This window comes from Mytilus edulis, chromosome 1, assembly GCF_963676685.1.
Source record: "Mytilus edulis chromosome 1, xbMytEdul2.2, whole genome shotgun sequence".
Lineage (NCBI taxonomy): Eukaryota > Metazoa > Mollusca > Bivalvia > Mytilida > Mytilidae > Mytilus > Mytilus edulis.
The window spans coordinates 8,159,821-8,184,690 of NC_092344.1; the positions used below are offsets into that span (position 1 = coordinate 8,159,821).

Here is a 24,870-nt window from a genome sequence, read left to right on the forward strand (position 1 = left end):
GCGAATTATGTGTTTTTTTACCTTATTTATGGTACCTTTTAAAGTGTTTTAAAGGATTTTAAGGTTGACTTTGACCTGTGACCTTTCAAATTTTTGGTCGATATCTCAAAAACGGTTAATCTTACAGAAATAGTAAACACTAAAAAATGTTTAGGTCACTCTGGCACAACTTTTTTACATTTTGACCGAAAAGATTTGACAGATTCTTCAGGAGCATAACCCCCGTTGACGGTTCTGAAAAGGTAAAATTAGCTTTACCTCTTGAACCAAAGGTCTTAGATCCATGGGGTCTTTTGCAATGACATTGTGGACTGATGATCTTTAAAAAGGTCACAAGGTCAAAAGTCAAGGTCATCTCCTAAAATTCGAATTTGTTGATTTTTATCATATTTTAACAGTTTTTTGTGTGTTTAAGAACTTTTCAATACGTTATATCTCTATTGGAAAATGTATTTTACATTTCAAAAGGCAAGACCTCCTAATTGTTCAAGAACAATTGACATATTAATTCTAAATATTTCTTTTATTAGTGTTTGTACATATTATATTAACCTTTACTATAATAAATCTAATTGACCGTTATAAATTAAACCATCTTTTATAAGTATATTTAGCAATGAATTTAATCAATTCTTTACAACTTAAATTCAAAGTCACTGTAAAATATTCGTAAAATATGGATTGTCCGTTTTACCAAAAATAAAGTAAAATTTATTTCCTCACAATTTCTTTTCAAGTGTACTTTGTTTTGTTTTCGGTTTCATTTTTAACAAATTATGCAGAATTATGTCTCAACATTCTAATTTGTAGCGAAAGGTACGATTGATATGGATATACATATCATTATAACATTTAACTTATAATATTCTCTTGGTATTTTTAATAAAACAACACTCATTCAACATACCCATTGGAATACCGACTGTCTGTTGAAATATAAATCCTCCAAACTCAACAAATATATTGTCGATCAAAAAGTCCAGCATTTTAATAATATCATCTTCAGTATATTTTCTGGAAGATTCAGTGTGATTCTTCACAAAATATGAAGTATTGTATCCCAAAACAATAAAACAACACTCATTCAACATACCCATTGGAATACCGACTGTCTGTTGAAATATAAATCCTCCAAACTCAACAAATATATTGTCGATCAAAAAGTCCAGCATTTTAATAATATCATCTTCAGTATATTTTCTGGAAGATTCAGTGTGATTCTTCACAAAATATGAAGTATTGTATCCCAAAACAATGTGCATCTTCTCAATACAATTATAGTCCAGCTGGTCATATTATTACTGGTGACCTTGGTATTGTTACCAATAAACAACTAAAAGAGTTGCTAGCCAAGGGACCAAAGTATAGAATCCCCCAGCCCATCAACTGGAAAAATAATTTCAAGTTACTGATGGATGCAGTTGAGGACTATGCAAGAAAATGGATAAAGCGCGAACCAGACGAACCCGAACTGGACACTTTGTCTGAATGGATCAAAGCTATTCGATCATGCATTCAGAGGCGCATACAAAAACTAAGATGTAATATGAGTACAAGAGTTTCTAACCCTTTCAAGAATCCGGAGGTTGTGGATGCTTTATCCTCTTTGCATGACAAATATGTCGTCGTTCCGGCAGATAAAGCCTCCAATAATATTGTCTTCATATGTAAAAAACATTATTTGCAATGTCTCACTACAGAGCTTGGAATTGATCAAACTACTGGTAATCCTACATATTCTTTAACATCATTTACCAAGGATGAAATTTTACAAAATCATAAATCTGTCCTTCTTTCTTTTGGTATCAACATCAAAGAAAACGAAGAAAACTTGCCCTCATTATACTGGATACCTAAATTACACAAAACTCCATATAAAGAACGATACATAGCTGGGTCTTCAAAATGTTCGACTAAACATCTTTCTAAAGTATTGACTACTATTCTTTCTACAGTTAAAGATGGGCTTCAAAAATATTGTGAGGAGATATATTCTACCAGTGGTGTTAACCAGATGTGGATTCTCAAAAATTCGAAAGATCTACTGCTTAACCTTCGATCACAATCTTTGCAATTTTGCAGCAACATAAAAACTTTTGATTTTTCTACGCTATATACTACGATTCCCCATGCTCAGTTGAAAGATCGACTTCACCAACTCATAAAACAGAGCTTTTTCTATAAAAATGGGAATCGTAGATACAAATTTCTTGTTTTGGGATACAATACTTCATATTTTGTGAAGAATCACACTGAATCTTCCAGAAAATATACTGAAGATGATATTATTAAAATGCTGGACTTTTTGATCGACAATATATTTGTTGAGTTTGGAGGATTTATATTTCAACAGACAGTCGGTATTCCAATGGGTACTAATTGTGCACCCCTGCTGGCTGATTTGCTTTTGTATTCGTATGAAGCAGAATTTATTCAGAACCTTCTAAAAGACAAAAAGAAAAAGCACCTTGCGAAATTCTTTAATTTTACTTTTCGATATATTGATGATGTTTTATCGTTGAACAACCCATACTTCAGCCAATACTTACATCTCATATATCCCAGTGAACTTGAAATTAAGGATACTACTGATACTAGAAGGACTGCTTCATACCTTGATCTTTTCCTCAATATTGACGTAGATGGACGACTTCACACAAAAATCTATGATAAACGGGACGATTTCAACTTCCCAATTATCAATTTCCCATTTCTCAGCAGTAACATACCCTCTGCCCCTTCGTATGGTGTTTACATATCACAATTGATACGTTATTCACGTGCATGTTCACACTATACGGACTTCATATACAGGAGTGTGCTCCTTACGCAGAAACTGCTCCAACAAAGTTATGAGGAGGACAGATTAAAATTGACACTCCGTAAATTTTATGGACACCATCACGAATTGGTTGATCCATATGAAGTCTCTTTAACCAAACTAGCTAAGGACATTTTTACCACATGGTAGATTGTGGTTTGTCATTATGTCGTCTAATCTTTTAATTACCAAACGTGACTTATTCCCGATTGTGACCGTTTTGCTGAATGTGAATTCGCATTACTATAAGACGTGTTTCTGTACTTGTTTATCCCAAATTCATGTATTTAGTTTACATGTTTAATGTTATATTTGTAATTCTCATCAGATTTTGTCAAATGTGTTGACGTCTTCTTATTATATATTTAGGTATGGCGTATAGAAAAATTAATCACCTCCTCTTTATTAATTATATTAAATTTTGTACGATTATTTACGTTTGAAGTTGGATTCATAACAAACTGGACATATATATTTATTACAGTTAATTGCTATTAATAAGTATTGCAACATGCATTTTGTTTAAATGAATTATCAGTATTTAGTTCTAAATCAATCCTAATTCTATCTCATTTTTGAATGATAGTTTTTCATATGTGACGTCATGCTGTTTCTAAATTTCATAAATTCAAATGTGGCATAACGTTTCTGCCTTTTCGCCATCGTATGTGACGTCACAATTTTTTTAATTACGTTGACGCCTGGACTGAGTCGGATGTGTGTCTATTTTGTGATAAACTTGGGTTTAGTTTTCTGTAATTAGTTAATATTTCAGTTTCATTATGTATATCTCTTTCATATTCATTTGTTAAAATTTACTGTTTGCAATAGCATTAAGTATTCTATATAATAAGGATGTTCTTATCCCGTGCATAAAAACAATGCCGTATTTGTCAAAACCTTTTCAACTTTTGATCTTCAGTGTTGTACAACTTTGTACCTTTTTCACGTTCGATCTTTTATATCTAGGCGTTATGTATTCAGGTTTAGTTTTCTGTAATTAGGTAATACTTTAGTTTCTTTGTGTATATCTCTTTCATATTCATTTGATAAAACTTACTGTTTGCAATAGCATGAATTGTTCTATATAATAAGAATGTTCTTATCCCGGGCATAAAAACAATGCCGTATTTTGCGAAACCTTTTCAACTTTTGATCTTCAGTGCTGTACAACTTTGTACTTTTTTCACTTTCGATCTTTTATATCTGGGCGTCACTGGTGAGTCTTGTGTGGACAAGGCGCGTTTTTGGCGTATTGAATTTTAAACCTGATGCTTTTTGTTATCTATTAATCATGTTTTTCTGTGTCTAATATGTTCTCCTATTTATTTGTATTGTAGTCCTGTAATATTATGTTGTCATTTCCATGTTATATTTAACTTTGCCATTAAAGTGCGAGGTTTGGCATGCCTTAAAACCAGGTTCAACCCACCACTTTTATTCCCCTTTTAAAAGTGTCCTGTACCAAGTCAGGAAGATGGTCATTGTTATAATATTGTTCGTTTCTCTTTGTGTTGCATTTTAACGTTCAGTCGTTTGTGTTTTCTCTTATTTTTGAGATATTGAGATAAGACGTGGCACGGTACTTGTCTATCCCAAATTCATGTATTTGGTTTTCATGTTACATTTGTTATTCTCGTGGTGTTTTGTCTGATGATTGGTCTGTTTCGGTGTTGTGTCGTTGTTCTCCTCTTATATTTAATGCGTTTCGCTCGGTTTTGGTTTGTTACCCCGATTTTGTTTTTTGTCCATGGATTTATGAGTTTTGAACAGCGGTATACTACTGTTGCCTTTATTTATAATGTTGTAAACCTGGCGCACTTTTCATCTACACTAACTCGTCAATAAAGCTTGTATTTAAAAGTACGAAGTTCAACATTTTGTGGGGCATCCGTGTACTGGGAACACATTCTTGTTTATTATTGTCATTATTATGTTGATTAACTTATAAAACATAATTTAAGTAATCAATCTACGACAACATTTACATTTTATACGTCATAACATTGTACTTTACTAGACATTATTTAAACGTCATTCTTGTTTTCTGTGAAACAGCGTATTTGTTATTGTTTTCATAAAATTGCATATAATTTCTTTGAATTAATAATTATTTTTGATAGTGTTTTATGTATGATTGACAGGTGAGATTTTTCGGCTCTACAACAAACTTCAACATACTTTTATACAAACAGACAATGTAATAAAATGCTTCTTTTAAAGGTCTGACTGAAGATTTAGAATGATAAGTCTTACTGTTACGTCATGATATTTTGCTTTAGATGATAAAATCATGATCAATAATACAGCAATAAGTTATCTTTTTCTATACTTTGATATTTAATTTCACACGGGGAAATCTATGCAAACGTATAACGAAAATAGAGACAATATTTGGTTCCCTTTTATAGTTGTACATTTTCAAACGTTGATATTTCTTTAATCCCTTCTCGCTGAATCGAATTTACCAAATTGTTCTATAGAAACAAAAAAGAAGATGTGGTATTATTGCCAATGAGAAAACTACCCAAGAGACCATGTGAAACAGAAAGTAACAGATATAGGTCACCATACGACCTTCAACAATGAGGAAAGAATATACCGCATAGTCAGGGCCCTGCAATGACAAATATAAAACAATTCAAACGAGAAATCTAACGGCCTAATTTATGTTCCAAAAAATAATATATTATGTAACACAATAACAAACGACAACCACTGAATTACAGCCTCCTGACTTGGGACAGCCACATACATACACTATTAAACATTGTAGCGGGATTCCAATACTCAAATAACCTGAGACAGTCGTGAAACAGTACAACATAAGAACGAAATATAAAAATCAGTTGATAAAGGCTCAACTCATCTGATGGATACAAATAGGAATACATCTAACATCAACACAAAGTGTTTATATGCCCGTTTCCGTTTGGACTTTTCAGATTACAATGTACGTAATCTATATAAATATCAGTTATAATTTGAAATGATATTAAGAGACTTCGTTATCACGTTATTTAAATGAAGGCGACATAGAATCAAATTTATAACAGTGTAGTCGACGGTAAAAAAAATTGTTATTAATTGAACTGAAAAGATTACCTATAACTTGTTTGTCATTGGCGATGATTTTAAGCTCACTCAATCTACCAGAGGCCTTCCAGAGGGGATTTGAATAATCACTTGTTAAACGTTTCGATACATAAAATTAAACTTTCTTTATACAAAGCTTTAAAGGAATCTGTTTTGAATAATTTTAAAAACATCACATACAACAGTTTCATGATTAAGTAAATAATGTTTTTAGTTGATACCATTAAATAATATTAAATACGAAAACATCCGCAGGTTGCCTTGGGCCTGTTTTCTGTTCTCGTTTTTTCTGGTTGTTGTCTCTTTGACACATTCCCTGTTTCAATCCTCAATTTTATTAAAACTGCATATAAAAAAAAAAACAATATGTGGTGTGATAGACACCCAGACAAATCATTTCAAGGGACCAACAGACGATAGCAACTATAGATCACCGTGTGACCTTCAAAAATAAGAAAAACACATACTGCATAGTATGAAAGCTTTAAAATGTCTTTGCATGGAAAACACGAAAGATGAGTGGATGATAACAGAGAGAGAAAAAAAAACATGGAACCCGCAAGGACAAATGATCCGCAATATAACTAAGGTCAACTCGCTAAAATGAATGAAAGACCTTTCGAATGTAAGTCCTTATCTATGGCAAGGACGTATGTTTAAAAAAAGGGATTTTTTTTTTTAAATTATATAAATATAAGACTTGGTTTTAAATTGTAAGTGAGGTGAAAAAGTCGATAATAAATATTCTAATGCAATTAGTTCGTATCAATGGTTCTGATTGGATGACAGTTAGCGTAAAATTCTCTATCTCCTTGTCTGTAACTAAGGTAGCCGACATTTTGAATACACCTTATCGCTATTTAGTCTATTCCGGGAAAAACAGTCATTTATACAACTTCCTGTTTTAGGTCCCCGGCCGGAAAATGGAGGTCATCAGTAGTGAGCTGAGGGAGAAAAAACTTTAGAAAGTGATCATAAAGAAACTTTGATAAAGTATGATCCACTTTTTTCGAAATTAAAATTAAAGTAAAAAAATATTTTGTTTGAAGTATTTACGGTAGTTTAAACAGGTCTCATTAAAAAGTATCATGCATGGTGCATTGTTTAAACAGGGTCCCAGATAACTTCAAATGGATGAAAAAGTTGTGTAATTTTAGAACTTGTCCGGAATGGAATAAATAGCGATTAGGTGTATTGCTGAATGTATTGACATGTAATTTCTACAATAATAAAGCCATAAAACTCACATGTTACACCTAAAAATCCTCTTTTTATCAAATTTTATTACATTCTGAAGCGGCACAGAAGCCAGAAAACGCCCGGTGTTTATGTTTGACGCCGGAAGCATACCTATGACGTCACCTAGTGTAGGGACCAAAGAAGATAACATATTTTCGCGGAATTTTCTTTAATGAAGATTTTACACTGAAATAATGATTGAAATTTAATTATGAAGTTGTTTTGCATTATAATAGAGATAACTGTATTGTATTTGAAGCTTTTCGGACGTCCATCGGTAGTTTTACTGTCGCAAATACCCGTTTACCTGTCTCCGCTACGCGTCGCCAGGTAAACTAAATTTGCGACAGTAAAACTACCGATGGACGTCCTTAAAGCTTCAATTACAATACAGTTATCTCTTAAATCACTCCAAGAAAAACGACAAATCCATAAAAAAAGATGATTATGCAAACTGCAGTGCACAGTATAATATATTCTTATTTTATTTGCGGTATATAGGAACTTGAACTGTTCTGTTCACTACTATACGTGTGAAAAACCCTTGGCGAAATCAACGTATTCATTTTGGTCTTTTGTGGAGGTTTGTCTCATTGGCAATCATACCTCTTTTTCTTTTTTTTATATCAACTTATATATTTTTTTAAACCGACCCAATTTACATACACATGTATATGAAATAACGTAAATGCAAATTTCACAAAGCTTGATCCAAATAGCTTTTTTACTGTCCAATAACTTACAAGTACGAAAAAGACAGTCCTGGCAGAAGTATATTTTCTATGATTTTGTCTATATGTTTTGATTATGCACAACTTTTGAAAGTTGATCATGCATTCGTTCTAAAATAAAATTTCATCCCTGATAAAAGTTAAAAAGATGACATTATTCAACAACCGCAATTGATAAATCCCTATAACATCCGAAAAAAGATAATTATCAACATTTGCATTGTAACTTTTAAAGCCATTTAAATAATTTTTTTCTGAAAGTACGTGCAATGTCATTTAAAATTGATTGTCAAAACATAACAAAAACACAAGTAAAGGTTTTTTTAAGTTTTTAATATTATAAATCAAAACGTAAAGGTTATTCCTGATTAGTTGTTCAAATTGTTTTATTTAGGCGTGGAGTACCTTTGGTGACCCCACAGTTTGAATGTCTATCGTAAGAGCGTCGTGGTCTGTGGTCGTTACAGACAAACGTTCACCCAATCTGTCCCAGTCTATGGATGAATTTAATGCGTCAATCAATGGCCACAGCTACACTGTTATGAATTTCATTATATTTGTTTAATTTTATAGTGATTAAGATCATAACACAATGTTGAATGTTGTACCCCAATTTTGACATTTGTACCAATTATGTCCGTTTGTTTTGTTCACACATTTTTGTCGATATAATGAAATATAATGCCACTGTCGTACAAGTGAGAGGTTTAGCTAGCTATAAAACCAGGTTTAATCCATCATTTTCTTTGTAAAGAAATGCCTGTATCAAGTCAGGAATATGACAGTTGTTATCCATTCGTTTGATGTGTTTGAGCTTTTGATTTTGACATATAATCATAGGGGAGTATTGGGATCCCGCTACACGTTTTGAATTTTTCTTTCAATTTAAATCAGTATGTTTTTCATCATTAGACGGATAAGTATTTTGAATTGGTCTTATCTGAGTATTTTTGTCAATGATTCACCTGACAGACTAACTTATTATTTGGCATTTTTTTTTTTAGAAAAGCCGTAACTTACTTTTCTATCTAAATATAAGAACACAAATATGTATGTGTTTACTGTATTTCAAAAATTATTTAATTTGATAATTTCGATTGCAAATTATTATACAAATTCGACCGCCTTATTTGAATTATTTCTTTATCTATTTACATCTATAATCAGTAGTGTACAAGTCCGTCGTCCTCTTAAAATTGTCCTGGACGGACATAAAAGGTCGATACAGCTATAGTTAAAATACTTTTGTTGACCAAATTGTTTCCGTTTGCTCTTTGTTTTCAATTAGTCATTAAGAGACGACATCAAAAGTTCAATGTAGGATGAAAAACTTAATTCATATAATTTTTCCTTTCAGATTTACTATATTTATAACGTTTTAAAAATAATAGACAATACTTTCTCTTTATCCCTATGTTCTATTCTTAGCAATGATACATTTGTAGACATGTAGGTTGGTATACAGGGTTATCTGATACATTTTGTTAACTAGATACCTTAATGATGAGTGTGAGCATCACCGGTAAGTCGTAAGTAGAGGAAAAGCACATCGTGCGTACAAAAAATTAAGCCTTATATCTTTTATGAGTTTTTTTTTATTATTAATACACATACAAATCAAACATACATATAACGTACGGAAACATAATGAATATACTTATTTTTGTAAATTGAAACCAGAAAATAAATAAAACAAAATATCACACATTTCTTTACATTAGTTTTTTTCAAAGCATTATTTATCTTAATACACATAATCAAACACATTTATATTTAACTTCTAAATATTTGTAGGTTTCATAGCAGGGATCACCAAACTGTCCATTATCAGCCTTTACTCGACATATTCTTTTACCATTACACATTGCTTTTACTTTTTTGTCAGAAGTTGATGATCTGCAATTAGTTGTACGTATAGGTAAATGTGGATGAGGGCATATGCTTCTATCAGCGGTCCGTCCATATATTGCACTTGAGACTTTAATCTTAGAAGGATATGAACATTTTATGTATGCTAATTTACCTTCACAAGCAATGACATCGGCAGAGACTGAAATATAAAACAAATACATTCATCATATTGCAATGACATAATGATTATAATAAAAAGAAACATCGGATATCGTCAAAACAATCTATTTATGACGCATGGCTTATTACAAAAGATTAATGTAAACCAATTTTTCACTGGCTCATATAAAGAGAAATCCATGATGTTGAAAATCTAACTTTTAAATTTCATGCTTCTGAAGCGCTTCTCTGGATTTCCCTTCATCATGAATAAAAACCTATATATTCAAATAGTTTGTAAAAGAGGAAGATACCAGAGGGACAGTCAAACTCATAAATCGAAAATAAACTGACAACGTCATGGCTTAAAATGAAAAAAGATAAACAGACAAACAATAGTACACATAACACAACATAGTAGTAAACTTACCATTTGCAATAATCACTCCTAAGATCAAAAGTCCTTGAAGAGTTATAATGGCCATCGTTATTAACAATCTACAATACAGATCATATATATTTGAATATACCAAATAAGTTTTCTATTACTCAAATTATCACTTAAGGCTTTTTTTTATAGTATTTTGCATTGGTAGTAAACGTATGTATCAATATATATGTGTGAAAACCAATCCTGCTGGACTGCCTGTTTACTAAAGTAACATACATGTAGCAGATAAGAACCAAGTGGTTTATTCTTTGCATAGAATACGAAATTTTCAAATTATCTAATCTAAACTTACACGTTTTATACGGTATCAAACAACAAACAACTTGCGCTTGGTAGCAAGTCTCTACAGAAATTGCCAAGATTTAAATCTTACATATCTTGTATTTGTATTTTTATTTAGTGATGAAAATGTTTACTTTTATACTGCCAAAATCTGCTATGATATTTTACTGAAAAGAAAATGTTTATTATATTCTTTAAATTTGTATACTCTTAATTTGTTTTATGTTTCATATTTTATGTGTGTATATATATGTCGTGATATTACTTGTACAAACATTTTATACATGTAATTACTTGTATGAAGCCATCATACAAGTTATTACTTGTACAAATACAATTGTACAAATAATTACTTGTACAATTTTTACTGAGAAAAAGATAAAAACTTGTACAAATCATTATATTTGAAATCGTTTCACTTTAAACAAATGATTTATTACTCAGACTTAAAGGTATAAACCTTTAATACCAATATATGATATTACATTTGCAACTTTTTATCATGGTTTATTTTTGAAAACAACTTGTAGAAGGTTTTTTTTGTTTTGTTTTTTTCTTTTAACGACTTTGTCACTTTGCACTAGTAGTGACTACTAGTGCATAATATATTATTTTTTTTGCTCAATCATTTATGAAAATGAAATAATAATTCGCTTTTAGCAGTCCGTATGCTTTAATTTTGTCAAAATTAGCTTAAAAAAACATTGATTATGAATTATTCACTTGCATGTGAATAATACGACCTCATTGAATCCGTATTCATGTGAACTTCAATTTAACCGCATAGCTTGAGATGGATAACACGTGAATTGTATGCGTAAAGTTATTTAAAGAAAAAGAATGTCAACATTGAAAGTGAAACAAAGGTAAATCATTTGATTGACTGATACGATCCACGTAAAATCATTCTTTTAATACACAGGTAAAAAAACAATAATAAACATTTATTTTTCATCTATATTATGAAATTAATTAGACCTAAAATAATTCAACAACACGAGTTTCTTAATCTATGTATATCTATATTTATATTTACATTGCTTGTATGGTCATCGGATGACTTTAGAAGTAAACTCGATAATTAGTTAGATGGCGTCTGGACTAAAATACACACGAAATGAAGCTACGTATTTGCATGCCCGTGACCTGTTAAATTGATTATTTTAGACTTTTAATAGTTTGGATAAATGTTTCACATTAATATTAATTAAATATGAGAATTTGATTAAAATCGGTGAACATGAATTTGACAGCTAGTGCCCCTTTAAATGCAAGGAAATGGTATGTTAAAACTTTTAACACAAGCTAGGCAAGTTACAGTTTTTACATTAAATTAGAATTTTATTCTTTTATTTAACTTATAACTACCATAGTAGTTCCTTTGAAGCCAACGAATGATTTGTATCTGTACGAAATTTACACCTATTAATGCTATTGTAAAAATCATGAGATGAAACATTCAAACCGAACGTTTATTTTCTCATATTAGTCTTATTGGTTAGATCTTGTATTATAATTCGATTGACGTTTTAATATTCAAATTTTCTTGACGCAAATTCACTATAGTAAACTTTTAATCTCTTAAAATCTTTAAAACAAAATTTTACATTAAACTCATTTAATCATCGTGTAATGAAACATGTGTAGAATTTGACTGTGCATTTTATCAATTTAAAAAATAAAAATTGACGATAAAAAAAAAAGACAAGTTACCTTGTATTGGTTAACTCCAGTAATTGTATACAATACAAGATTGATACATATTATATATAGTGACCTGTCAGAATAACGCTATGACGATTTTGTGTTTTTAAAAATTGTTTATTTGTGTTTTTTTCAGGAGGTGTGACCTACAATGTACCTTATTTTTTATAATTTATTGACGGATGTTACAAGGCAAGGTTACTTGACAAATTAATTCTAGAAATTGACATAGGTTTGTGCTGTAAAAACAAATGATTTCAGGAGTCGTTTAGATTTAAAACAGTATCGTTCCACTCCATATCCTTTTCATAAACAAAGTCACAATCATCGGTCTTTTGATAATGTAGTCGCTGGATATTCATCTATAAGGACTTGGTACTTACTGATAACCTTAAAAAGAAAATTTTGAAGGTCAAGGAACAGTAAATGTGTCATCTTTCAATTTTGCGTACAGCATTGGCAAGTTGAAATCAACTCTTAAAGGGTGACTGGGGATTCTGGTGAATAAAAATAGTGTCACTGTTGGTCTTCTTTCGACCGGCAGTGCGGGATGCATAAAAACGAAGCCATGTCAGTTCAGAATGCGGACATAAGGCAGATGTTGACAACAAAATGATAAGCTATAAATTTATATTTGTCTGTGTCTTTCCTCCCAGCTTCATTATATTTCTGAACAATAAATATAAATTATTTATTTTTTTTAGCCTCTTGCTATTGTCTTTTCTTTTTCAAAAGGGAAACCCCTAACTGTATTTCTTCTGTTTATTTTTTTTTTCCGCGAAACTTTGACGAAGTTATCCGACTGTAAGACATGTCGCTTTCATGTTCACAAATTGTATCGGTGTCATGAATACCTATCTGGAACTCACCCTTTGAGTCGAAAAATTTTGTCGGTTCGGAGTAATCCCTACGAAACAAACAAAAACTTGGTTATCGTTCCAACACCTTAACCGTAATAGGTAGAAAAAAAACGAAGGGTGAAATTTGTTCAGGACCAGACGCTGGTTCTTCGTTACATTTGAATACAAAAGATTCAACGACTCATTGGTATGGTTATGCCCCTATGAAATTAACCTGTGTCGGTTGGCCACCAAAACTCAGAAACCGTAAGTCGTAGAATCCTAGGATCTTCACCATTCATCATTAATTCATTTGATTTTGAAAAATACCTCAAGGTCAAATTTGTATGTTGACCTTGACCTTTGATCTAGCACCTCGTTATGGGATAATCTCAGCAACCTTAATACTTACAGAAGTGTTGAATAGTGGAAAATGTTTGGGTCATTAATGCGCAACTTTGTTATATTTTGACTGAAGAGATTTAACCTTCTCTAAGGGTCATAACCCCTGTTTTCGGTTTCTGAAAAGACAAAATCAGCTTTTACTATATGACCAAAGGTCCTAGACCCATGGGGGTCTTCAGCAATGACATAGGGGACTCATAACCTTGACAAATCAATAGGTCAAAGGTCAAGGTTATGTCCCGGAGAGCGAATTATATGTTTTTTTACCTTATTTATGGTATTTTTTTTAAGTGTTTTAAAGGATTTTAAGGTTGACTTTGACCTGTGACCTTTCAACTTTTTGGTCGATATCTCAAAAACGGTTAATCTTACAGAAATAGTAAACACTGAAAAATGTTTAGGTCACTCTGGCACAACTTTTTTTACATTTTGACCGAAGAGATTTGACAGATTCTTCAGGAGCATAACCCCCGTTAACGGTTCTGAAAAGGTAAAATTAGCTTTACCTCTTGAACCAAATGTCTAAGATCCATGGGGTCTTTTGCAATGACATTGTGGACTGATGATCTTTACAAAGGTCACAAGGTCAAAAGTCAAGGTCATCTCCTAAAATTCGAATTTGTTGATTTTTATCATATTTTAACAGTTTTTTGTGTGTTTAAGAACTTTTCAATACGTTATATCTCTATTGGAAGATGTATTTTACATTTCAAAAGGAAAGACCTCCTAATTGTTCAAGAACAATTGACATATTCATTCTAAATATTTCATTTATTAGTGTTTGTACATATTATATTAACCTTTACTATAATAAATCTAATTGACCGTTATAAATTAAACCATCTTTTTTAAGTATATTTAGCAATGAAATTAATCAATTCTTTACAACTTAAATTCAAAGTCACTGTAAAATATTCGTAAAATATGGGTTGTCCGTTTTACCAAAAATAAAGTAAAATTTATTTCCTCACAATTTCTTTTCAAGTGTACTTTGTTTTGTTTTCGGTTTCATTTTTAACAAATTATGCAGAATATTGTCTCAACATTCTAATTTGTAGCGAAAGGTACGATTGATATGGATATACATAACATTATAACATTTAACTTATAATATTCTTTTGGTATTTTTAATAAAACAACACTCATTCAACATACCAGGTTTATAATGTTGTAAACCTGGCGCACTTTTCATCTACACTCACTCGTCAATAAAGCTTGTGTTTAAAAGTACAAAGTTCAACATTTTTATGGACTGAATATTTTGCCAATAAAGGTAATGTGTGTGTTTTATGCCCAATTAATGGGCATTATGTTTTCTGGTCTGTGCCTCAGTTCGTCCGTCCGTTTGTCCGTTTGCCCGTTCGTCCGTTCGTCCGTCTGTCCCGCTTCAGGTTAAAGTTTTTGGTCGAGATAGTTTTTGATGAAGTTGAAGTCCAACCAACTTGAAACTTAGTACACATGTTCTATATGATATGATCTTTATTGTTTTAATGCCAATTAAGAGATTTTATAACATTATCACGGTCCACTGAACATAGAAAATGATAGTACGGATGGGGCATCCGTGTACTGGGGACACATTCTTGTTTATTATTGTCATTATTATGTTGATTAACTTATAAAACATAAGTAATCAATCAACGACAACATTTACATTGTATACGTCATAACATTGTACTTTACTAGACATTAATTAAACGTCATTCTTGTTTTCTGTGAAACAGCGTATTTGTTATTGTTTTCATAAAATTGCATATAATTTCTTTGAATTAATAATTATTTTTGATAGTGTTTTATGTATGATTGACAGGTGAGATTTTTCGGCTCTACAACAAACTTCAACATACTTTTATACAAACAGACAATGTAATAAAATGCTTCTTTTAAAGGTCTGACTGAAGATTTAGAATGATAAGTCTTACTGTTACGTTGTGATATTTTGCTTTAGATGATAAAATCATGATCAATAATACAGCAATAAGTTATCTTTTTCTATACTTTGATATTTAATTTCACACGGGGAAATCTATGCAAACGTTTAACGAAAATAGAGACAATATTTGGTTCCCTTTTATAGTTGTACTTTTTCAAACGTTGATATTTCTTTAATCCCTTCTCGCTGAATCGAATGAACCAAATTGTTCTATAGAAACAAAATAGAAGATGTGGTATTATTGCCAATGAGAAAACTACCCAAGAGACATTGTGAAACAGAAAGTAACAGATATAGGTCACCATACGACCTTCAACAATGAGGAAAGAATATACCGCATAGTCAGGGCCCTGAAATGACAAATATAAAACAATTCAAACGAGAAATCTAACGGCCTAATTTATGTTCCAAAAAATAATATATTATATAACACAATAACAAACGACAACCACTGAATTACAGCCTCCTGACTTGGGACAGCCACATACATACACTATTAAACATTGTAGCGGGATCCCAATACTCAAATAACCTGAGACAGTCGTGAAACAGTACAACATAAGAACGAAATATAAAAATCAGTTGATAAAGGCTCAACTCATCTGATGGATACAAATAGGAATACATCTAACATAAACACAAAGTGTTTATATGCCCGTTTCCGTTTGGACTTTTCAGATTACAATGTACGTAATCTATATAAATATCAGTTATAATTTGAAATGATATTAAGAGACTTCGTTATCACGTTGTTTAAATGAAGGCGACATAGAATCAAATTTATACCAGTGTGGTCGACGGTAAAACAAAATTGTTATTAATTGAACTGAAAAGATTACCTATAACTTGTGTGTCATTGGCGATGATTTTAAGCTCACTCAGTCTACCAGAGGCCTTCCAGTGGGGATTTGAATAATCACTTGTTAAACGTTTCGATACATAAAATTAAACTTTTTTTATACAAAGCTTCAAAGGAATCTGTTTGGAATAATTTTAAAAACATCACATACAACAGTTTCATGTTTAAGTAAATAATGTTTTTAGTTGATACCATTAAATAATATTAAATACGAAAACATCCGCAGGTTGCCTTGGGCCTGTTTTCTGTTCTCATTTTTTCTGGTTGTTGTCTCTTTGACACATTCCCTGTTTCAATCCCCAATTTTATTAAAGATATAACTGCATATAAAAAAACAATATGTGGTGTGATAGACACTCAAGCAAATCATTTCCAGGGACCAACAGACGATAGCAACTATAGGTCATCGTGTGACCTTCAAAAATAAGCAAAACACATACTGCATAGTATGAAAGCTTTAAAATGTCTTTGCATGGCAAACACGAAAGATGAGTGGATGATAACAGAGAGAGAGAAAAAACCATGGAACCTGCAAGGACAAATGGTCCGCAATATAACTAAGGTCAACTCGCTAAAATGAATGAAAGACCTTTCGAATGTAAGTCCTTATCTATGGCTAGGACGTATGTTTAAAAAAGGAAAAAAATTGTAAAATGTTATACAAATATAAGACTTTGTTTTAAATTGTTTGTAAGTGAGCTGAAAAAGTCGATAATAAATAATCACTCCCAGAAAGACGACAAAACCATAAAAAAGCTGATTATGCGAACTGCAGTGCACAGTATAATATATTCATATTTTATTTGCGATCATAAAATATAAAAAAAAAGTTGATATAAAAAAAGAAAAAGTAGTATGATTGCCAATGAGACAACCCTCCACAAGAGACCAAAATGAATGCGTTGATTTCGCCAAGGGTTTTTCACAAGTATAGTAGTGAACAGAACAGTTCAAGTTCCTATATACACCACATTATACATTTTGCGTACACATGTATATGAAATAACGTAAATGCAAATTTCACAAGGCTTGATCCAAATAGCTTTTTTACTGTCCAATAACTTACAAGTACGAACAAGACAGTCCTGGCAGAAGTATATTTTCTATTATTTTGTCTATATGTTTTGATGATGCACAACTTTTTAAAGTTGATCATGCATTCGTTATTAAATAAAAGTTCATACCTAATAAAAGTTAAAAAGATGACATAATTCGACAATCGCAATTGATAAATCCCTATAACATCCGAAAATGATAATTATCAACATTTGCATTGTAACTTTTAAAACCATTTAAATCATTTTTTTCTGAAAGTACGTGCAATGTCATTAAAAATTGATTATCAAAACATAACAAAAACACAAGTAAAGGTTTTTTTTAAGTTTTCAATATTATAAATTAAAACGTAAAGGTTATTCCTAATTAGTTGATCAAATTGTTTTATTTAGGCGTGGAGTACCTTCGGTGACCCCACAGTTTAAATGTCTAACGTCAATCAATGGCCACAGCTACACTGTTATGAGTTTCATTCTATTTGTTTAATTTTATAGTGATTAAGATCATAACACAATGTTGAATGTTGTACCCCAATTTTGACATTTGTACCAATTATGTCAGTTTGTTTTGTTCACACATTTTTGTCGATATAATGAAATATAATGCCACTGTCGTACAAGTGAGAGGTTTAGCTAGCTATAAAACCAGGGTTAATCCACTATTTTCTTTGTAACGAAATGCCTGCATCAAGTCAGGAATATGACAGTTGTTATTCATTCGTTTGATGTGTTTAAGCTTTTGATTTTGACATATAATCATAGGCGAGTATTGGGATCCCGCTACACGTTTTGAATTTTTCTTTCAATTCAAATCAGTATGTTTTTCATCATTAGACGGATAAGTATTTTGAATTGGTCTTATCTGAGTATTTTTGTCAATGATTCGCCTGACAGACTAACTTATGATTATTTGGCATTTTATTTTAGAAAAGCCGTAACTTACTTTCCTACCTAAATATCAGAAAGGGTTGTATGATTGCCAAATAAGACAACTATCATCCCCAATACAACATATGACGCGAACGTTAGACACAAATATCTATGTGTTTACTGTATTTCAAAAATTATTTAATTCGATAATTTCGATTGCAAATTATTATACAAATTCGACCGCATTATTTGAATTATTGCTTTATCTGTTTACATCAATAATCAGTAGTGTACAAGTCCGTCGTCCTCTTGAAATTGTCCTGGACGGATATCAAAGGTCGATATAGCTATAATTAAAATACTTTTGTTGACCAAATTCGTTCCGTTTGCTCTTTGTTTTCAATTAGTCATTTAAGGACGACATCAAAAGTTCAATGTAGGATAAAAACTTAATTCATATAGTTTTTTCACTGACCCCTCCCCTCCCTCTTAACTTAATTTGGGGGGGGGAATGATTGATCAATAAGGATATATATAAATCTGATGTATATGCAACAAAACTTGCAGAAATTTTGACCCCTCACCCCAATACTATTTGAATTAACTTTTTTTTTGTCCTTCATTGATTTTTTTATGACGTCCCTAACATTTGAATTTAATTTTGTTATTTGACCTCTTTTGTCTTACAACAATATTTAAAAGGTTAAATATATGTTACATTGTTTTTTTTAATATTCATTGATAAAATAATCAAATTTGAACCATCGATGTTTGCAAATGTCTTAAAAATATTTTACGGCACTCGGTTTTTTTTTTGGAGCCAAAACACTATTAAAAGGCAGTCAGAGTCCGATGTCGGAATAGATAACAAAAGAAAATCAGCAAAAACGACAATAATACAAATATTAACAAAATAATTCTAGCAGTTACTTCATCATGTGAAAATCAAACACAATCCCTCGCGCTAGGGGTTAAGTATCATACCATCATAAAATATATGAGAAGAACATAACCAGTATCATGCCAACAACTGGATTTAGAATAAATGTTTTTATTTCCGATGCAAAGAATATGAGTGAATCAATACTAATACCAAAAATATGCCATCTTTAACGACCTGACAACAGTATCGTAACTTTATCCTTTCTTAAGGAGGTTCGAGGGTATAAAAATTTCAGCAAAATTTAACAACAAAAAATTTCATTACAAATTTTGTTTATTACACTATAAGTTGTTACTTTATTATATGGTACAAAAATCAACCAAAACAAAATCGATTTGATTTTTTTTTTGGCCCCAGATGACTTTTAAAATGTTTATATTATTGATAAAGCTAAAAATCTTCGCTTTAAAAAATGCCATTTTTGGGCATTAAAAATTGAAATATCTTTTTTAACTTATCGGTGACCTATATTTTTTTTTTTCAAATAAAAAATTAACAATTGAAAAGTTAGGCGATTTCTGTAAAAAAAAAAAAAAAGGGGGGGGGGGACATGATTAGGTTCAATGGTAGTATAAAGTTGCAATAATTATTATTTTTTTGTGACAAGATATTTCAAGAAATACAAAATATTTTGTTTCATCAAATTATATTTAAACATTCAAATAAAGTCAACAGTAGTATACCGCTGTTCAAAACTCATAAATCCATGGACAAAAACAAAATCGGGGTAACAAACTAAAACTGAGGGAGAATCGCATTAAATATAAGAGGAGAACAACGACACAGCATTAAAATGTAACACACACAGTAATGGACTAAGCATTCCTATGAGAATAACAAATATAACATCAAAACCAAATACATGAATTTGGGATAGATAAGTACCGTGACACGTCTTATAGTAATGTGAATTCACACTCAAAAATAAGAGAAAACAAACGACACAACGGAAACACAACGTTAAAATGTAACACACACAGAAACGAACTATAATATAACAATGGCCATATTTCTGACTTGGTACAGGACATTTTTAAAGGAAAAAATGGTGGGTTGAACCTGGTTTTGTGGCATGCTAAACCTCCTTCTTTTATGGCCATGTGAAATATAACATTAAAATGACAACACAACATTACAGGATTACAATATAAATAAATAGGAGAACATAATTGGCAAAGAAACACACGAATAATAGCTAACAAAATGCAACAAGTTTAAAATTTTAATACGCCAGAAGTGGATTTTGTCCACACAAGACTTACAAGTGAGGCCCAGATACAAAAGTTTGAAAGCCGAAACAAGTACAAAGTTGAACAGCATCGAGGACCAAAAGTTCACAAAAGTTGTGTCAAAAACGGCCAGGGTTTTCTGTTAGGTACCAGAACATCCCTATTATTTAGAATAATTTATACTTTTGCAAACAGTAAATTTTATAAAATGACTATACAAAAGATATATGATAAAATTGAAGTATTAACTAATTACAGGAAACAACCGAAATACACTACATAACCCGACATTTGAATTTGTAAAACAGACCATCAAAAAATGAAAAATGACGTCACATTTGAATGAATAAGATAGAATAAGGATTGATTTAAGATTATATTTGAACTAAATACTGATATTACATTTAATAACAATGCACATTTCAATACTTATTAATAGCAAACTAAGGTAGCAATTAACTGTATTATATGTCCGGTTTGTTTTGAATCTTACTTCAAACGTAAACCATCGTACAGATTACGTTGAACAAAATGAAATCTAATTAATGAAGGCGGTGATTAATTTTCTTTACCATAACACGTGAATATAATAGAAAAGACGTGAACACATTTGACAAAATCCGATGAGAATTACAAATATAACATTAAACATTTAAACTAAATACATGAATTTGGGATAGATAAGTACCGTAACACGTCTTATAGTAATGCGAATTCACACTCAGCAAAACAGTCACAATAGGTAATAAGTCACGTTCGGTAATTAAAAGATTTGACGACGTAATGACAAACCACAATCTACAATGTGGTAAAAATGTCCTTAGCTAGTTTGGAAATAATAATAATAATGTTTCGACGAGTTTTTTCAACGCGTTCTCCTTTTTCAGTTTATTTATATGTGTGTCAACATAATTGACAGGAATAAATATTATTGTAAGAAAAGTTCCTGGAATAGTAAGTATATAATGGAAAATGTAGGAATATCATTGTTATATATATATGAGAAGTTTCTGAAAAATGATAATGTTATAGAAAGTCCAGGAATATTTTTTTTAAAAGAGAAATTCCTTGAAAAGATTATCTTAGCCGTAGTTGACAAAACTCTAAGGAATTTAAGGTCCTCAATGATCTTCAACTTCATTTTTATTTGACCTTTTTTAGCATTTTTCGATTAGAGTTCTGTAGACGAAACGCGCGTCTTGCACAAATATAAAATTTTAATCCTGGTATCTATGATGAGTTTATCTAAATAATGAATATGTATATAACAGAATTTCCAAAAATAACAACTATGTGAGAGAAGAAACAAAAAATGCATACAATAAATGCTTATAAATGTAAATTGCTTTTTTATTTATTTTAAACCTTGATTTATATGAAGTATGTAAATTGCTGCAAACCTCCGTGGCATTTATGACAATATAAAAAAGTCAGGAATATGTCAGTTGTTGTCCATTCCTTTGATGTATTTTGTCATTTGATTTTGCCATTTGATTAGGGACTTTACGGCTGAATTTTCCTCGGAGTTCAGCATTTTTGTGATTTTACTTCCCACCTTCATTTATGAAAAATTTCATGCAGGTATAAAACTACATGTCCTGGTGATTAATTTTTAAATGCACTCAGGTGGATGATAATTACTTGATAAATATGGCCTTTGAAACCACATTATTGTTACAGTATTATTTCTTGTTATTCTAGGTACAAATCATTCGGGCTTTAAGTTCCAGGCATTTCTGTTATGGAGAAGTAATAAATATTTTGCGATTTTCGTTCTCAGGAACTTTTGTAATATAGTTTTTCTTTCCATGTCGAGCAGATGTTTTGCGGAACAAATAATTATACAGTCAAACTTTTATTTTAAAAAAAGTCAGAAACTGCTTGTTATTACCCGTACTATTCTTATCTACACAATGTTTGAAATTATTATTTGCATCGTACAATGTTAGTAAATAGCTAGTGACGTTATGTACAATTTGCTGTTAACATTGGTATATCTTGAAATTAAGCTTATTCTTTTCATTTCCATAGTTTCCCCGTTATATGTGGTCTTCATGAGTATTTTATCACAACGGTCATTTATAATTCCGTGATTTCTAAAGTTTTCATTGACGTTTTTGAGTCCGAGGAATTCAAACTTTTCTGTCCGACTGCAACAGGTAAACTGTTATCCGAATTCTCATCGGCTTCTATCTGAGTATTGTGAAAGCTTGAAGCACTAAACAGTTGCGCAAAAACACTTTCTTTGCTCGACATGGGCAAACGTTTACTTATTTGTCCGACAAGCCTTCTAAGGCTTTCTCTCCGGAATAACAGGTACACCCATGGATCTAATATTTGGTTAAATGATGCAATCCTTAGAGTAACGAGATCCACCATTTTATCATGACGTCCAGTAATTTGGGTTATTATGATCCGAACCTAAAACGAAACAAGGTATCTATACAATTCTACTTTTGTTAACCAGTTATCAGTCATCTTTAAGCACTATGTAATTGTGAAAACCATAGCAAATTGTCTTCATTCATTAAAATCTCGTTAAAGATGACAGGCTTATAACTTGGTACACTTATCATAATCAGTAGCGCTCGATTTAACAGTTGGATTCAAAAACAAAATTTAAGAGCATTAAGAACCGAAAAATCTGAAATGTTGTGTCCCAAACGACAAAGGCAGTATTTGACAAGGGAAGACAAACTTTTATAGGAAACGCAAGCATAGCCACAAGCGCAATGACTCCAAAAAGTATAGTCATCTTGTCTCAACGGGAATTTTTTTTTTTTAAATTACAATCGAGGTTTTGACCGGCTATATATCAAAAAAACATGGTAAGATCATAGAAAAATATAAATTAGCGGTAACATTAAATATTTTTTTCTGTTTGACACTAAAACAATGAATGATTACCATAATCGCACACTTATTGATACACTTTATGTAATTATGATTTAAACATTCAACTTACCACAAATGGTGACCAGCAAACAGCAAACACTACAAAAATTACAATTAGCAGAATCATAATATACACATCAATATGTCGTTTGGACCGGGAAGTGTTGCTGCCTCTTCTAACATTGCTTCGTTTTCCAACAATTAACTTTGCCAAAGCCCAAATATTCAGAGTAGCTGTCATGATCACTAGCAGTAATATGGTGATCGAATAAAAGTAAGCAAATATTGCACAATCAATAAATGAATCGTAAAAATTAGGGAAACACCAAGATCCCGGAAAATGAACGACATTATGACTGATTCCCATTATAGGAAAACACGAAACAAACGCTGAGAAAAGTAGAATTCCTGCTATAATAAATTTGACTAGTCTATCTTTCGGTATTGTTCTATACTTGATAGGATGAACAATAGCAACATATCTGTCCAGCGCCATCGCTGCTATAATCAAACACGTGCACATACTACTAAATATCAACATGAACGAGAAGAAATGACAAAGTCCTTTCCCGCCTACCCAATTCATTTCATTTGTATATACAGCTATTACAATTGGTGATAAAAACGAAATTCCTGTTAGGTCAACGATGGATAATGTCGTTATCATCTTGTAAAACACTTTCCATTTGTGTATGTGTGCTGATTTCACTAAAATAATTAAAGCGAGTAAGTTCCCAAATACGCCAAGAGACAATCCGACTATGGAAAATATTGGCTCTGAGTCAGCTGGAACAGATTTTGATGTGTTCGTAGTATTATCGTGGTCTTGTAGTTTGTATAGAAGATCTAAAAATAAGAAACCTTTCTTGGTCAAATTTCTAATTCCGGACATTTTAGGTAATACACGAAACGAAGAACAAGCCGTAAATGGTCTGCTGTTCGAAGTTTTGGTGATTTAATGCTCATTGTAAGACTTGATTAACAAATTATGCGTTGCAGTTAATTGTGTGTCACATATCTGTTTATAACATCAAATTGGCATTTATAAATCAGTAACAGAACATCTATATGAATCCCCCAATTATTGAACGATTAGTATCTACCATCATGTTTCACCACAATAACCAATAATATATAGACCATGGATAATACGTCCATGTATAGACTGATGCTGACCCGGACATATTCATGTCGGAAATGTATCATAGAATAATAAGTTTCCGCGTTTCGAAGTATAGAGGAAAATGGTTTTGTACTATTTAGTTCTTTGATATATATGTTAGCGGCAATAAGTGAAATTAGGAATTAAATCCTAGACAATAACCTCACGCTTAGGCATGACATCTGATGACGAAGATTATTCAACCCGTATTGCCGAATCTCATTTCAGGCAATACGTTACTCTTTGGATTTTTATTGTATTTTCAAAAAAAATGTACATTCGGTGAATTATTCTTTAAAATATTACTAGTAAAAAGATAAATATATTCCAAATTTGATACACATTC

General features: G+C 31.3%; 2 protein-coding genes across 2 annotated transcripts; both read right to left on the reverse strand.

Annotated features, from left to right (window-relative positions):
• Nucleotides 1-9,465: 9,465 nt before the first annotated feature.
• On the reverse strand, nucleotides 9,466-12,370 carry LOC139519141 (L-rhamnose-binding lectin ELEL-1-like). Its single transcript, XM_071310964.1, has 3 exons — nucleotides 12,344-12,370; nucleotides 10,328-10,395; nucleotides 9,466-9,937 (listed from the first exon to the last, which is right to left on the reverse strand). Exons 2-3 carry the CDS (start codon nucleotides 10,380-10,382, stop codon nucleotides 9,645-9,647), a joined length of 348 nt encoding a protein of 115 aa, XP_071167065.1. The 5' UTR covers nucleotides 10,383-10,395; nucleotides 12,344-12,370; the 3' UTR covers nucleotides 9,466-9,644.
• An 8,460-nt stretch (nucleotides 12,371-20,830) lies between these two features.
• Nucleotides 20,831-24,443, reverse strand: LOC139519149 (prostaglandin E2 receptor EP4 subtype-like). Its single transcript, XM_071310976.1, has 2 exons — nucleotides 23,433-24,443; nucleotides 20,831-22,888 (listed from the first exon to the last, which is right to left on the reverse strand). Exons 1-2 carry the CDS (start codon nucleotides 24,252-24,254, stop codon nucleotides 22,547-22,549), a joined length of 1,164 nt encoding a protein of 387 aa, XP_071167077.1. The 5' UTR covers nucleotides 24,255-24,443; the 3' UTR covers nucleotides 20,831-22,546.
• Between the last annotated feature and the right edge of the window lie 427 nt (nucleotides 24,444-24,870).

What these genes read in the sequence shown, in the direction of transcription:
- LOC139519141 (XM_071310964.1), bottom strand. Translation starts at nt 10,382, where the DNA reads ATGGCCATTATAACTCTTCAAGGACTTTTGATCTTAGGAGTGATTATT. An exon ending in AGGAGTGATTATTGCAAATG is followed by an intron (nt 9,938 to 10,327) that starts GTAAGTTTACTA and finishes TTTATATTTCAG; the next exon opens with TCTCTGCCGATGTCATTGCT.
- LOC139519149 (XM_071310976.1), bottom strand. Translation starts at nt 24,254, where the DNA reads ATGTCCGGAATTAGAAATTTGACCAAGAAAGGTTTCTTATTTTTAGAT. An exon ending in TTTGCTGGTCACCATTTGTG is followed by an intron (nt 22,889 to 23,432) that starts GTAAGTTGAATG and finishes GTTTCGTTTTAG; the next exon opens with GTTCGGATCATAATAACCCA.